Source organism: Delphinus delphis, chromosome 15, assembly GCF_949987515.2.
Source record: "Delphinus delphis chromosome 15, mDelDel1.2, whole genome shotgun sequence".
In the NCBI taxonomy this organism is placed as follows: Eukaryota; Metazoa; Chordata; class Mammalia; order Artiodactyla; family Delphinidae; genus Delphinus; species Delphinus delphis.
Window position 1 is genome coordinate 26,314,533 of NC_082697.1, and position 15,714 is coordinate 26,330,246.

The 15,714-nt window shown below is 45.6% G+C and overlaps 1 protein-coding gene across 6 annotated transcripts in view; it reads right to left on the reverse strand.

The window, feature by feature from the left end:
- Positions 1 to 15,714, reverse strand: part of TTLL9 (tubulin tyrosine ligase like 9) — a 65,591-nt gene that overhangs the window by 23,441 nt on the left and 26,436 nt on the right. For all 6 annotated transcript variants that reach the window (XM_060031074.2, XM_060031073.2, XM_060031077.2 and 3 more), the window contains 2 exons: positions 15,284 to 15,469; positions 690 to 758 (listed from right to left, as the gene is read on the reverse strand). In XM_060031074.2, the coding sequence (XP_059887057.1) occupies positions 690 to 758; positions 15,284 to 15,469 (255 nt within the window). The remainder of the gene's footprint in view (positions 1 to 689; positions 759 to 15,283; positions 15,470 to 15,714) is intronic.

Here is a 15,714-nt window from a genome sequence, read left to right on the forward strand (position 1 = left end):
CCCCCACCTATACTCATGTGGCTGCCAGAGGGGTTGACAGCGCTCGGAGCCGGCTAAGCCCCCAAGCTGGTGAGCTTCTTCGCGGCGGTGCCCCGACAGTTCCATTGGAGGAATCAGGACACACGGTGGGGAGGAAAAATTCATTTATTGAGCACCTGCTGTGAGCTGCTGACACGGTAGGTGCCCGTTGTGGAGTTCTGTCATCCTGCCCCTCACACCCGCCCTGCACATTATCATCCCTAAGGGGCTCAGCAGTTTCCCCAGGACCACACAGCTGCTGAGGCAGGATTGGGACCAGGATTTCTGCTGTGACAAAGACGGGGTTGGGGGAGGGAGGGACCTGCCTCGGGCTCAGTCCAGGACCTGGAGGAAGAGTTAGCCAAACTCTCTGCAGCCAGGTGAGCAGGAAGCCCAGGAAAAGAATGCACCGTTCTCTTAGACATATTAACTCACTGATTCACAGGGGCACAGAGAGGTGAAATGACTTGCCCAAGGTCACACAGCTATTAAGTGGCAAGGTCAGGATTTGAACCCAGGCAATTTGGCTCCAGAGATCCTGCACCCATAGGCAGGCCTGCAGGCAGAGCTTCTTGGCCAGCCCTCCAAGTTTTGAGGGCAAGGAGGAGGGGCCCCTCATCCATGCAAGGGCAAAGGAGGGTTTGGGGAGGAAGGGGGAGGGGCAAGCTCACCTTCTTCCAGTCCATGATGTCCTTCAGCCTCCGGAAGAGGAAGATGCCCTTCCCCTGCGACCGGGCTACCTGGGGTGGGGGTGAGGGCAGAAAGGTTGGCTCTCAGCTCTGTGTGGTTCCCTGTTGGCCCCTGGGCTTGGGGGCCTGGGGCCCCTCCCCAGGGGCCCCTCCCCAGCATTTTTCTGTTTCCTTCCCCGAGGGCCCCCCAGCTGTCCCTGAGGAATGGCCCAGCCCAGCCTTGAAGGGGTTGGGACAGAGAAGGTGCTAAGCATGGTGGGAGGGAGAGAGGGAAGTGGGAAGGAAAGTGAGAGACCGACTGAGCTCACAAAGGCACACAATTGCATGAATAATACAAAGGAGCAGACAATTAAAAAGCCATTTCTAACAGTCCTGGGAACACATCATCCACTTCTTTTTTTGGAAATCAATTTGCCTTCCTAATTAGATTTTGCTTCAGCTAATACTGCAATCAGCCTGCCTTTATTGAATCCCAGCATGGATAATTCAAAGCTTCACAGAGTCTAGGGGTTGGGAGAAGCTTTCATTCCATGCAGGGCAGCAGGCACCAAAGGCATTGCTCCCTCTGTGACATCCCTCCACAATGGTCACCTGCCTGACCTTGCACATTCACAGTGCCGGGGAGCTCACTACCTGCCCCCACCCCTTGACAGCCCATTCCACGGCAGGATAGCTCTATTAAGCAGTCATTTCATCCAGAAGGTACATATTAGGTGCCTACTCTGTGCTTGGCTTTATGCTACAGCAGTAACCCAGACCTCATGGAACTTTCACAGCTTAACCTGTGTTGAGTTAAAATTCGCCTGCCTGGTTCTGGCCTCTAGGCCTCCTACAACAAATCTGGTTCCTGGGCCCCAGAACAGCCCTTTGGTTATTTGCAGCCCCTGAGCAAGTGCCCCGGAGCCATTTTTTCTCCAGCATAAATGCACCCAGCCTGAGCAAACTCTCATTTCGTTCTCATCTCCTCTGAGCACGGCCCAGCTGGTCAAAGTGAGGCTCTTGGTACGATGTGAGGCGGGCAGGGCCATCAGGCATGGCCGCGGGTTGTTGCAAGAAGGGCTTCCAGCGGTGGGGGCAGTGGGAGCTAAAAACCCAGCTCTGCTCTGCCTGCCATGCTGTGCACCCTGATTCAGGGTGTGTGTGCCCAGAAGATGGGGTGCCCAAAATACTGGAGCACTGGCAGTGGTGCAGGGGCAGCCACACGTGCACAGCTCTTTTGGAAAACAATTACTCAGTGTGCATCCAGGGTTTCCAACGGTTCACAGCTGTGCAAAGACTTGACTGGGCACTTCGGGAGAGATGACCCAGAGTAAGCAATGAAAAGGCACTGACCCACAGTCTTCAGGGAAACGCAAATGAAAACCCCAATATGATAACACTACACACTCCCCAGGAATGGCTAAAAGTAAAGGCAGACACTACCAAGTGTTGGTGAGGATGTGGAGAAACTGGAACGCTCACACACTGCATTGTTGGAAACTGTTGGGCAGCATCCACTAAAACTGAAGGCAGGCATCCCTGTGACCCAGCGATTCCTCTCCTAGGTAACTCCGTGACAGAATCGTGTGCACGTGGGCATCCATGGACATGCACGGCAATGCCCAAGCAGCACAATTCATAATAACTCCAACCTTGAAACTCTCAAATGAATAAATATTCTCTCAATGGAATAGTGTACAACAATGCTTAGCAATTTACAGTTACCCACATCAGTATGGATGAATCGGACGGACATAATGTTGAAGGAGAGAAACCAGACACAATGTAGCTGTACTGCATGATTCCAATTATATAAAGTCCCAAAACAGACAAAAAGAACCTATGCCGTCAGTGACTGGGGGTGGTGGGTGGAAAGGGGTCTGGGGGAGCTGCTGAGGGGCTGGCAATGCTCTGTGTATAATCTGGGTACTAGTGTTCACCTTGTGAAAATTCATCAAGCTATATCCTTAATAATTTGGGAACTTTCTGTTTTATTAAACTTCAATTAAAAAACTTCTTTTTAACAGTTCATACCTTTTGATCTAGGAACCGCCACCCCCACCCCTGTTGGTTGACTTCCCTAAAGCCATTCCACTTCCTCTTGTTCCTGGCTGACAAAGCCCACCTCTCAGGATGGAGGCTAGAAAGACCAGATACTTGTTTTCCCAGCCTCCCTTGCAGCTAATGGAAACCATGTGACCCATTTTGGCCAAAGAGACCTAAGGAGTTATCTGCTTGGGGCTTTGAGGAAAGAATTTCATCCTTGTTAAAAATATTAGGGTTGGGGAGAGATTGGGGGTGGGGGGGGAGGGAGAGAGAGAGAGAGAGAGAGAGAGAGAGAGGGAGAGAGAGAGAAAGTGTCTGCCCCTTGTTCAAATGCTGCATCTGAGGAGGTGAAACCTGCAGCTACAACAGCCATCTCACATCCATAATGTGACAAGTTTGATGACAGAAACCCAACACACTGAGGAGGCAGAGTGGACAAAGAGAAGAAGCCCGGGCTTTTAAGGGCACCTTTGAGCACATCCCTAAACCTGGAACTGCCTACTTCCAGCTTTCTTGTTATATAAGATAATGAAAAGCCTTTATTGTTTAAAGCCTTGTTAGTCACTGACATGCCTATTCCAGGAGATGTCCTGGAATAATCCTAAAGAGTGGAAAATAAACTTCCTGCGTGGTGATATATCAGAGTTGTTGAGACTGGAAATCACCTAACATCTAGCCCCACCAGACTGTCGTTTCCAAAAGCAATCACAACGATATTCCCAGTCCCACATGTCTTCCCCAACCTTGCTACCCACCACCTTCCAATAAGAGGAAAGTCAATGTCCGTTCCCCTTGAATCTGCATGAGCCTTCAGGACTGTCTCAACTAATTGTGTACAGCGGAAGTGATGCTGTGGGAATTCCAGTGCTGGGTCATAAAAGGCAACACAGCTTCCACACAGCTTTCTCTTTGGAGATGGTCACCCTTGGAACCCAGCCACCATGCTGTGAGGAAGCTCGGGTCATGTGGAGAAGCCCACACTGGGGGCAACTGAGTCTTCCAGCCCCCAACCCTGGCTGAACTCCCAGCCAGCAGCCAGCACCAACTTGCTAGCGGAGCGAGTGGGTCAGCTTGGCAGTGAGTCCTCCAGCCCTCAGTAAATCCGCCCAGGTAGATGCTGGAGCAGCCATGAGCCTTCCCTGTCAAGTGCTGCCCAAGCCGGAGGCTCATGAGCTAAATAAGAGATGATTGTTGTTTCAAGCCACGGAGTTTGGGAACGCAGCAACAGAAACAGAACTTTAGGGGAATAGTTCCTAAACAGTGGTAATATTAGAAGCTAATACTTCTCAACAATGAACCAGGCACAAGGATTTTACACACATTTCCTCATTAAACCTTTATTTTTTTCACCTTGCATTTTCTTTTTTCTTTTTTTTTTTTTTTTGCGGTACGCGGGTCTCTCACTGCTGTGGCCTCTCCCGTTGCGGAGCACAGGCTCCGGACACGCAGGCTCAGTGGCCATGGCTCACAGGCCTAGCCGCTCCGCGGCATGTGGGATCCTCCCGGACCGGGGCGCGAACTCGCGTCCCCTGCATCGGCAGGCAGACTCTCAACCACTGCGCCACCAGGGAAGCCCTCTATTTACTATTTTACATTAAAATTTTCTGACATATCAAAAGCAGAGAATAGTACATACTCCCAATACACAAATTCAAAATTATCGAACTTTCATTTTAAAACAAATCCCAGATGTCATGTTATTTCACCCTTACAGACTTGTGTGCATCTTGTTTTCAAAAAATTGACACTCTGCTATATAACCATAATACCATTATCATATAAGACATAATTAATAATGATGTCTTAGCATCTGATTCTTCAGTCCATAATCAAATTCCCCTGATTATCTCAAAAATGTCCTTTTATAATAGGTTTAAGTCCAGACCTAAACAGCTCCCTACATTGCATTTGGTTGTTATGACACCTAAGTCTCTTTTAATTGAGGACAGTCCTCCCTCCTTTCCCCCTGCCATTGACTAGGTGTACAAACCAATTGTCCTGTGCACTGTTCCATATTCTGGGTTGGTCTGTTTCCTTGTAGCACCATTTAAAGTATTCCTCTTTTCTTTGTATTTCCTATAAATGAAACTTAGCTCTAGAGGTTTGGTTACATTCAGGTTCCCCTTTTTGGCAAGAATACACGGCTGCTGCTATTCCGTCCCAGCTGTCTGTTTGCTCCACATCTAGAGATGCTAAGATTGACCAGCTTGCACCTTTTTCAACTTCACGTTCTATCCTGAGCATCTCTCCATTTCAGCTCGTATAGAATGTCCTGGTTCCTTATTATGGCTACATAGATCCCGTTGGGTGAAAACACTGGGTGAAAATAACAAAGTGATCATTCCCTTGAAAAGAATACTTCATCTCAATTTATTTGTAAAGATGATCATAAAAGACCCGTCAAGGTCTATGATTCTTTAATTATGTGCAACAGAAGTTTGCTTTTTAAAAGGAGCCCTTGAATGTATTTTTGCTAAAGAAGTCTGTTGTACTGTAATTAATTAGTTTCTAAATTCTGTCTAGAAAGTCATATCATGAATTTTCTTAAAGGACAGTTGAGTGTTGGCTATAATTATGTGGAGGGATAACTACAAGAAAACTATTGCATATGATACTACTATAGAAATGGTTTTGCTTTTCTCCCTCTGTCAACAGGAAAAGGGACAGAAAATCTCAGACTCCTTAAAGATAGCCTCCAAACACCAAAGGGAAACACTGGAATTATGTGTAATTAGAATTACGCATTTATAGATAACTAAGGGGCCACTTGACAAAATTCATAAAATGGAAGTGAGAGAATTTTACTGAGGAGACAGGAAAACACGGGCAATACAGATGGGATCACCTGGAAAAACTCAGTCCAAATAGAATCTACACTATAGAATGGGGGAGCCGCAGTGGAATGGATACTGGGGAGACGGTAACGCCCACTAAAGCTGGAATCCTATATGTACTTAATTTGAATAAAAAATCCTCTCTTATTTAAATCACAGCATCTCAGTTAGGTTCCATGTACCATTAGTCCCAAAGTTTTGCAAAGGTAGACACTGAGGTTGGATATAAATTATAACAAGCTACGCAAATTTGGTTTTTTTTAAATTTAATTTTATTTATTTTTTTATACAGCAGGTTCTTATTAGTCATCCATTTTATACATATTAGTGTATACATGTCACTCCCAATCTCCCAATTCTTCACACCACCACCTCTGCCCCACACCGCTTTCCCCCCTTGGTGTCCATATGTTTGTTCTCTACATCTGTGTCTCAATTTCTGCCCTGGAAACCAGTTCATCTGTACTATTTTTCAAGGTTCCACATATATGCGTTAATATACGATATTTGTTTTTCTCTTTCTGACTTACTTCACTCTGTATGACAGTCTCTAGATTCATCCACGTCTCTACAAATGACCCAATTTCATTCCTTCTTATGGCTGAACAATATTCCATTGTATATATGTACCACATCTTCTTTATCCATTTGTCTGTCAATGGGCATTTACGTTGCTTCCATGACCTGGCTATTGTAAATAGTGCTGCAATGAACATTGGGGTGCCTGTGACTTTTTGAATTATGGTTTTCTCAGGGAATATGCCCAGGAGTGGGATTGCTGGATCATATGGTAATTCTATTTTTAGTTTTTTAAGGAACCTCCATACTGTTCTCCATAGTGGCTGTATCAATTTACATTCCCACCAGCAGTGCAAGAGGGTTCCCTTTTCTCCACACCTTCTCCAGCATTTGTTCTTTGTAGATGTTCTGATGATGCCCATTCTAACTGGTGTGAGGTGATACCTCATTGTAGTTTTGATTTGCATTTCCCTAATAACTAGTGATGTTGGGCAGCTTTTCATGTGCTTCTTGGCCATCTGTATGTCTTCTTTGGAGAAATGTCTATTTAGGTTTTCTGGCCATTTTTGGATTGGGCTGTTTGTCTTTTTAATATTGAGCTGCATGAGGTGTTTATATATTTTGGAGATTAATCCTTTGTCCATTGATTCGTTTGCAAATATTTTCTCCCATTCTGAGGGTTGTCTTTTCGTCTTGTTTGTAGCTTCCTTTGCTTTGCAAAAGCTTTTAGGTTTCATTAGGTCCCATTTGTTTATTTTTGTTTTTATTTCCATTACTCTAGGAGGTGGATCAAAAAAGATCTTGCTGTCGTTTATGTCAAAGAGTGTTCTTCGTATGTTTTCCTCTAAGAGTTTTATAGTGTTCAGTCTTACATTTAGGTCTTGAATCCATTTTGAGTTTATTTTTGTGTGTGGTGGTAGGGAGTGTTCTAATTCCATTCGTTTACATGTAGCTGTCCAGTTTTCCTGGCACCACTTATTGAAGAGACTGTCTTTTCTCCATTGTATATCCTTGCCTTCTTTGTCATAGTTGACCATAGGTGCATGGGTTTATCTCTGGGCTTTCTATCCTCTTCCATTGATCTATATTTCTGTTTTTGTGCCAGTAGCATATTGTCTTGATTACTGTAGCTTTGTAGTATAGTCTGAAGTCAGGGAGTCTGATTCATCCAGCTCCGTTTTTTTCCCTCAAGACTGCTTTGGCTACTGGGAGTCTTTTTTGTCTCCATACAAATTTTAAGACTTTTTGTTCTAGTTCTGTAAAAAATGCCATTGGTAATTTGATAGGGATTGCATTGAATCTGTAGATTGCTTTGGGTAGTATAGTCATTTTCACAATATTCATCCTTCCAATCCAAGAACATGGTATATCTCTCTGTTTGTATCATCTTTAATTTATTTCATCAGTGTCTTCTAGTTTTCTGCATACAGGTTTTTTGTCTCCCTAGGTAGGTTTATTCCTAGGTATTTTATTCTTTTTGTTGCAATGGTAAATGGGAGTATTTCCTTAATTTCTCTTTCAGATTTTTCATCATTAGTGTATAGGAATGCAAGAGATTTCTGTGCATTAATTTTGTATCCTGCAACTTTACCAAATTCATTGATTAGCTCTAGTAGTTTTCTGGTGGCATCTTTAGGATTCTCTGTGTATAGTATCATGTCATCTGCAAACAGTGACAGTTTTACTTCTTCTTTTCCAATTTGTATTCCTTTTATTTCTTTTTCTTCTCTGATTGCCATGGTTAGGACTTCCAAAACTATGTGGAATAATAGTAGTGAGAGTGGACGTCCTTGTCTCGTTCCTGATCTTAGAGGAAATGCTTTCAGTTTTTCACCATTGAGAATGATGTTTGCTGTGGGTTTGTCATATATGGCCTTTGTTATGTTGAGGTAGGTTCCCTCTATGCTCCACTTTCTGGAGAGTTTTTATCATAAATGGGTGTTGAATTTTGTCAAAAGTTTTTTCTGCATCTATTGGGATGATCATATGGTTTTTATTCTTCAATTTGTTAATATGGTGTATCACATTGATTGATTTGCATATATTGAAGAATCCTTGCATCCCTGGGATAAATCCCACTTGATCATGGTGTATGATCCTTTTAATGTGTTGCTGGATTCTGTTTGCTAGTATTTTGTTGAGGATTTTTGCATCTATATTCTTCAGTGATATTGGTCTGTAATTTTCTTTTTTTGTAGTATCTTTGTCTGGTTTGGTATCAGGGTGATTGTGGCCTCATAGAATGAGTTTGGGAGTGTTCCTTCCTCCACAGTTTTTTGGAAGAGTTTCAGAAGGATGGGTGTTAGCTCTTCTCTAAATGTTTGATAGAATTCACCTGTGAAGCCATCTGGTCCTAGACTTTTGTTAGTTGGAAGATTTTTAATCACAGTTTCAATTTCATTACTTGTGACTGGTCTGTTCACAGTTTCTGTTTCTTCCTGGTTCAGTCTTGGAAGGTTATATCTCTCTAAGAATTTGTCCATTTCTTCCAGGTTGTCCATTTTATTGGCATAGAGTTGCTTGTAGTAGTCTCTTAGGATGCTTTGTATTTCTGCGGTGTCTGTTGTAACTTCCCCTTTTTCATTTCTAATTTTATTGATATGACTCCTCTCCCTCTTTTTCTTGATGAGTCTGGCTAATGGTTTATCAATTTTGTTTATCTTCTCAAAGAACCAGCTTTTAGTTTTACTGATCGTTGCTATTGTTTTCTTTGTTTCTATTTCATTTATTTCTGCTCTGATCTTTACGATTTCTTTCATTCTGCTAACTTTGGGTTTTGTTTGTTCTTCTTTCTCTAGTTCCCTTAGGTGTAAGGTTAGATTGTTGATTTGACATGTTTCTTGTTTCTTGAGGTAGGCTTGTATTGCTATAAACTTCCCTCTTAGAACTCCTTTTGCTGCATCCCATAGGTATGTATCACCATGTTTTCGTTGGCATTTGTCTCTAGGTACTTTTTGATTTCCTCTTTGATGTCTTCAGTGATCTCTTGGTTATTTAGTAACGTATTGTTTAGCCTCCATGTGTGTTTGTGTTTTTTATGTCTTTTTCCCTGTAATTGATTTCTAATCTCATAGCATTGTGGTCAGAAAAGATGCTGGATATGATTTCAATTTTCTTATATTTACTGAGGCTTGATTTGTGACCCAAGATGTGATGTATCCTGGAGAATGTTCTGTGCGCACTTGAGAAGAAAGTGTAATCTGCTGTTTTTGGATGGAATGTCCTATAAATATCAATTAAATCTATCTGGTCTATTGTGTCATTTAAATCTTGTGTTTCCTTATTAATTTTCTGTTTGGATGATCTGTCCATTGGTGTAAGTGAGGTGTTAAAATCCCCCACTATTATTGCATTACTGTCGATTTCCTCTTTTATAGCTGTTAGCAGTTGCCTTATGTATTGAGGTGCTCCTATGTTGGGTGCATATATATTTATAATTGTTATATCTTCTTCTTGGATTGATCCCTTGATCGTTATGTAGTGTCCTTCCTTGTCTCTTGTAACATTCTTTATTTTAAAGTCTATTTTATCTGATACGAGTATTGCTACTCCAGTTTCCTTTTGATTTCCTTTTGCATGGAATATCTTTTTCCATCCCCTCACTTTCAGTCTGTACGTGCCCCTAGGTCTGAAGTGGGTCTCTTGTAGACAGCATATATATGAGTGTTGTTTTTGTATCCATTCAGCGAGCCTGTGTCTTTTGGTTGGAGCATTTAATCCATTCACCTTTAAGGTAATTATCAATATGTATGTTCCTATTACCATTTTCTTAATTGTTTTGGGTTTGTTTTTGTAGGTCCTTTCCTTCTCTTGTGTTTCCCACTTAGAGAAGTTCCTTTAGCATTTGTTGTAGAGCTGGTTTGGTGGTGCTGAATTCTCTTAGCTTTTGCTTGTCTTAAAGCTTTTGATTTCTCCATCAAATCTGGATGAGACCCTTGCCAGGTAGAGTAATTTTGGTTGTAGGTTCTTCCCTTTCATTACCTTAAGTATATCATGCCACTCCCTTCTGGCTTGTAGAGTTTCTGCTGAGAAATCAGCTGTTAACCTTATGGGTGTTCCCTTGTATGTTATTTGTCGTTTTTCCCTTGTTGCTTTCAATAATTTTTCTTTGTCTTCAATTTTGCTAGTTTGATTACTATGTGTCTCAGTGTGTTTCTCCTTGGGTTTATCCTGTATGGGACTCGCTGCGCTTCCTGGACTTGGGTGGCTATTTCCTTTCCCATGTTAGGGAAGTTGTCGACTATAATCTCTTCAAATATTTTCTCGAGTCCTTTCTCTCTCTCTTCTCCTTCTGGGACCCCTATAATGTGAAAGTTGTTGCGTTTAATGTTGTCCCAGAGGTCTCTTAGGCTGTCTTCATTTCTTTTCATTCTTTTTTCTTTATTCTGTTCTGCAGCAGTGAATTCCACCATTCTGTCTTCTGGGTCACTTATCTGTTCTTCTGCCTCAGTTATTCTGCTATTGATTCCTTCTAGTGTATTTTTCATTTCAGTTATTGAATTTTTCATCTCTGTTTGTTTGTTCTTTAATTCTTCTAGATCTTTGTTAAACATTTCTTGCATCTTCTCGATGCAAGGATCTGAAGGCTGGCCCACTCCTGGGAGACAGGGGACTCCTGACAGCGACTTGGGCTTGAGGCCTCCGCAGGCCTCGTTGAACTTCCGTCAGGCCACGGGGCATTAGGAGACTTCGCCCACCCTTCCTTCCCTCTCTCCCTCACTGGGGTTGGCCTTGGTGGGGTGACAGCTCCCTCAGCCTCCCCAGGCTCCCTCCGCCTCGTCTCACAGGCCAAACTCTGGCCTGTTAAATCTGTTTCTCAGAGGAGCCAGACAAACACAGCTTGTAACTGTTTTTCGATACAGTTGCTTTCTTTTATAATCAAACATACTTTATGTTATGCGTTTAAAAACACTATTCTGTGATGGGGTCCACACATTACACCAGATGCCAAAGAGAACAGTTCAGAACCCCTGCCTTCTTGTTTGAGCTACTGTGAACTGGGTTTTCTGTTATCTGCATCCAAAACATCTCAACTCTTGGGAGATTTCAGTGAAAAAGTGTGAGAAGCTCTGGTTGGGGTAAACCCGCGTAAGAGAATGTTAAAACTCGGCTCTTACCATCCTGCACTTTGGACAGAGGCCCCCCAAAGCCCAGAGCAGCACAGTGGTTGCCCAGGATGCTCACAGCCCTGAGTGAAGTGTTAGACCAGTTCTGTGGACACACAGAGAGACGGACAGACAGGGTCCTGAGAGCCCAGCACCTGCTTCCTAGCCACACAAGGGAGGCTAGAGGAGCAAGCGTGATCCCTATGATCTGGGTCCTGTCCGTTTCTCTGACAAACCAGAGGGCCTGGGCTGGTGGGAGGGGAGAACACTTAGATGGAAAAAAAAGTTCGGATTGAGATGGGCTTTACACTAGACTGATGGGGTGGCGTGAAGGGGGTGATGCTGCCTGCTCCCTTCTGAGTCCAACTCAAACCCTTCTTTCTAGGACTGCTCTGCCGTCACGAAGAGGAAGGTGGAGGCTCGCAGGCCCTGGGGAACAGGGCAGAGGAGACATCTGAGGGAAAAGGCAGGCGGGTGGCTGCCCCAACTGGCCCAGCTACTGCAACTATGTGAACTATGTGAACATTTTTTCTTCTTTAACTTTTCCCCACACCAAAGGAATCCAAACAACAGGATCCCAGAGCTAATGATCTAGCTCAGTGGTTCTCAGAGTGTGGTACCTAGACCAGTAGCATCCTCATAACCTGGTATGATGGTTAATTGCATGTGTCAACCTGGCTGGGCAATAGTGTCCACTTGTTTGGTCAAATGCTCGTCTAGATGTTGCTGTTAAGGTATTTTATAGAGGTGATTAACATCTAAAATCAGCAGACTTTAAATAAAAGATATCAGTCTGGATCATCTGGGCGAGCTTCATCCAATCAGGTGAGGGCTTAAGAGCAAAACTTGAGGCTTCTGGAAAAAGAAAGCAATTCTGCCTCAAGACTGTAACAGAGAAATCCTGCCTGAGTTTTCTGCCCTCACAGATTTCAGACTCACCAGCTCCCGCAATATCACACAGCCACTTCCTTATACACACACTAACGGTTCCATTTCCATGGAGATCCCTGACTGCTGCAGCTGGGAATTTGTTAGAAATGCATATTCTCAGGCCCCATACCAGGCCTACTGAAGCCAACACTCTGGGGGGGTGTGCTTTAATAAGCTTTCCAGAAAATTTTCAAGTTTGAGAACTGCCCCTCTATATTCTCACTACTCAAAGTGTTGTCTGTGGACCAGCCCCAGTGGCATCACTGGGAGGTGGTTAGCAAGGCAGACTCTCAGGCCCCATCCAGACCTGCTGAAAGGGGCTCTGCATTTTAGCCAGATCCCTGATGATTTGTGAGCACGTTAAAATTTGGGAAGCACTGACCCAGTGCTCCCCAGGGGCAGCGGGAAGAGGCAGTGTTGTCTGGACTCTCGGTGATAAACAATAAGAGCGGTTAATTATTGGACACCTAAGAGCCAAGCCCTTTATACAGCTTGTATAATTCATGTGTAACTTCACTGAACCCTCTCACAACCCTGTAAGGCAGGTATACCCATTAAGGCCGTTTTACAGATGAGGAAATGGACTGAGAGGGGTTTAGTAACCTGCTCAGGATCACACAGCTCATAAGTGGTGGATCAGAATCAGAACCAGGCTTCTAACTAGAAGCACCCACTCTCCATGCCAGACAGGGCGCCTCAGCGATTCAGGAGAGAGGACACACACACACACACACACACACACACACACACACACACACGGAGCCAAGATTCCTCCTCTTAATTACAGCTGTCTCTGCTGCTAACAAAGGCGGGGGCTGGGAAAGGAATCAACTTAATATGCAATTGCTTGTTCCCAATTTGCACAAATTACCATTTGTCTGAGGAGATAATGGTGGGAATTGGGATCGCCCGGTGGGTTGCAGTGTTCATCTGCCTAACACCCTTCTGAGCCCTCCTCGCTGGCCTTCCCGCCTTCCTGGGAAGGGGGCCGAGCCTTCCAGTGAGACTTCAGGAGGCCTGGGTAAATCCTGGCTCTGGCCTCTTTGGGAGCACTTGGTGTGTTTTGCCAGTTTCCCCCTCCACTCACCTGTGCTATTGGCTAAATCTGCATGAGCCAACACCAGCCCATCTCCAGCTCCACAAGGGGGGTTTCCCCCTCCTACCTTACCCCCCAACTCCCTTCCTGGGGCCAAGCACAGTTCCAATCCCAGAAAATACTAGGGGGGCTTTGATGATGCCATTCAAGGCCATGGTGGCATTGTGGTGAGAGCCAGTCCTGGCACGAGGAAGGGCTGAGGGGCCGGCAGGTGCTCTGGTACCCTTGCCCGCCACTCAGTTTCTTGATCTAGGGCTTCCTCCAGATGCAAGGCCTTTGGTCATGCAGTTCCCTCTTCCTGGAATGCTCTTCCCTACCTCTGCCCTTCTCCAGGCTGACTCCTCTGCATCCTTCAGGTTGAAGCTCAATACTAATTCTTTTTAAAAAATTTATTTGTTTTCTTTTGTTTGTTTTTCAATACTAATTCTTATAACAACAACAACTATCATTCGTTGAGGACCTAATATGTGCTGTACCTGTGTTAACTCATTTAGTCACACAACATTATGTGATAGGTGCTATAGTTATTCTCACTTTGCAGATGGGGAAACCGGGACACAGAGAAGTTAAGTAATCTGCCTGAAGTCACACAGTAGGTGGTACAGCTAATATTTGAACCAAGGGGTTTGGTCTCAGAGCCCAATCTCTCACTTCTTCTGAGAAGCCTGCTGAAGGGCTGGGGGAAATCCTCCTGCTGTTTCCTCTGCTGGCACCATTCTCCTTATTGACACTTAGCACAGCTATAATCACACGTGTATCCTCTGCATATTGTCTGCCCTCAAGGAGGGCAGAGACCCACGTCTGACTTGCTGAGAGCTGTATCCCCACCATCTAGTTCTGTGCCTGGCACATGGCAAGTGCTCAATAAGCATTTGTGGGATGCTTGAATGATAGGTCTCAGGCTCCTCATCTTTAAAATGGGGCTGGTAATACCTCCTCCCAAGGACCATTACAAGAAGTGGGGCAATGCAAGTAAAGCACTTCTCACAGCCTGGCCATTGTTTTCATTCATTTCAGGAAGAGAGACTCTGGATTCCCTGCCTTGGTGTCCTGAGGATCACTTGTTTATCTAGTGAACATTTATTGAGCATCTACTGTATACCAGCAGTCATAGGTGCTGGGTCCACACACTGCAGAGAGGAGGAGATGTAGTCAGTCCTTTAGGGCAGTGGTCCCCAAACTTTTTGGCACCAGGGACCAGTTTTGTGGAAGACAATTTTTCCCACGGACAGGGGTGAGGGTGGGGGTGGTTCAGGCAGTAATGCGAGCGATGGGGAGCAATGAGTAGCAGCAGATAGAGCGATGGGGAGTGATGGGGAGAGATGGGAAGAAATGGGGAGAGATGGGGAGAGATGAGGAGTGATGGGGAGAGATGGGGAGCAATGTGGAGAGATGGAGAGAGATGGGGAGTGGGAGATGGAGCAATGGGCAGCGATGGGGAGAGATGGGGAGCAGTAGATGGAGCGATGGGGAGTGATGGGGAGTGATGGGGAGAGATGGGGAGAGATGGGGAGCAATGGGGAGCGATGGGGAGAGATGGGGAGCGATGGGGAGTGATGGGGAGAGTTGGGGAGCGATGGGGAGAGATGGGAGAGATGGGGAGAGGTGGGGAGCAATGGGGAGCGATGGGGAGAGATGGGGAGCAATGGGGAGCGATGGGGAGCGGCAGATGGAGCAATGGGGAGAGATGGGGAGTGATGGGGAGTGATGGGGAGCGATGGGGAGTGATGGGGAGAGATGGGAAGTGATGGGGAGAGATGGGGAGAGATGGGGAGTGATGGGGAGCGATGGGGAGAGATGGGGAGCAATGGAGAGTGATGGGGAGCAGCAGATGAAGCTTTGCTCCCTCGCCCGCCGCTCATCTCCTGCTGTGCATCTGCTTCCTAACAGGTTCCGGACCGGGAGTTGGGGACCCCTGCTTTAGGGAAAGGCAGATGGTGCATCTAAGGCTGAATTCCCAGGCAGAGTCCTGTCCTTCTCCATTGGCAGACTCCTGTGTCAATGGAGGATCCCTGCTCTGGTCCCTGGGACACCCCCTCTCCCCAGTCCCCAGCACTGGGCACTCACAGGCTTCATGATCCAGGTGATTCCTGGGTTTTTGCGAAACTCCTCCACAAACAGACGGTACTCGCAGGGCATCTCAAAGGTTTTGGGGAAGAAGTCACACTTGGCTGCCTCCAGCTTTCCCGCCTCGCGCTCCAGCTGTTTCCGGAAGCGCTTCAGGTTCTTCACCATGTAGTTCTTGCGGGTCAGCTGAGCAGCATGATGGACAGGCAGGCCATTGGCGCTCATGCCCACTGCCCTGCACCACCCGTCCCACCAACTGCCCCTCTCCAACCACCCCACCAACTGCCCCCCACAGCCCCCATTCTCTGTACGGTAAGAGTAACAATAAGAGGGACTCCCCTGGTGGTCCAGTGGGAAGGACTCTGTGCTCCCAATGCAGGGTGCCTAGGTTCAGTCCCTGGTCAGGGAACTAGATGCTGCATGCCGCAACT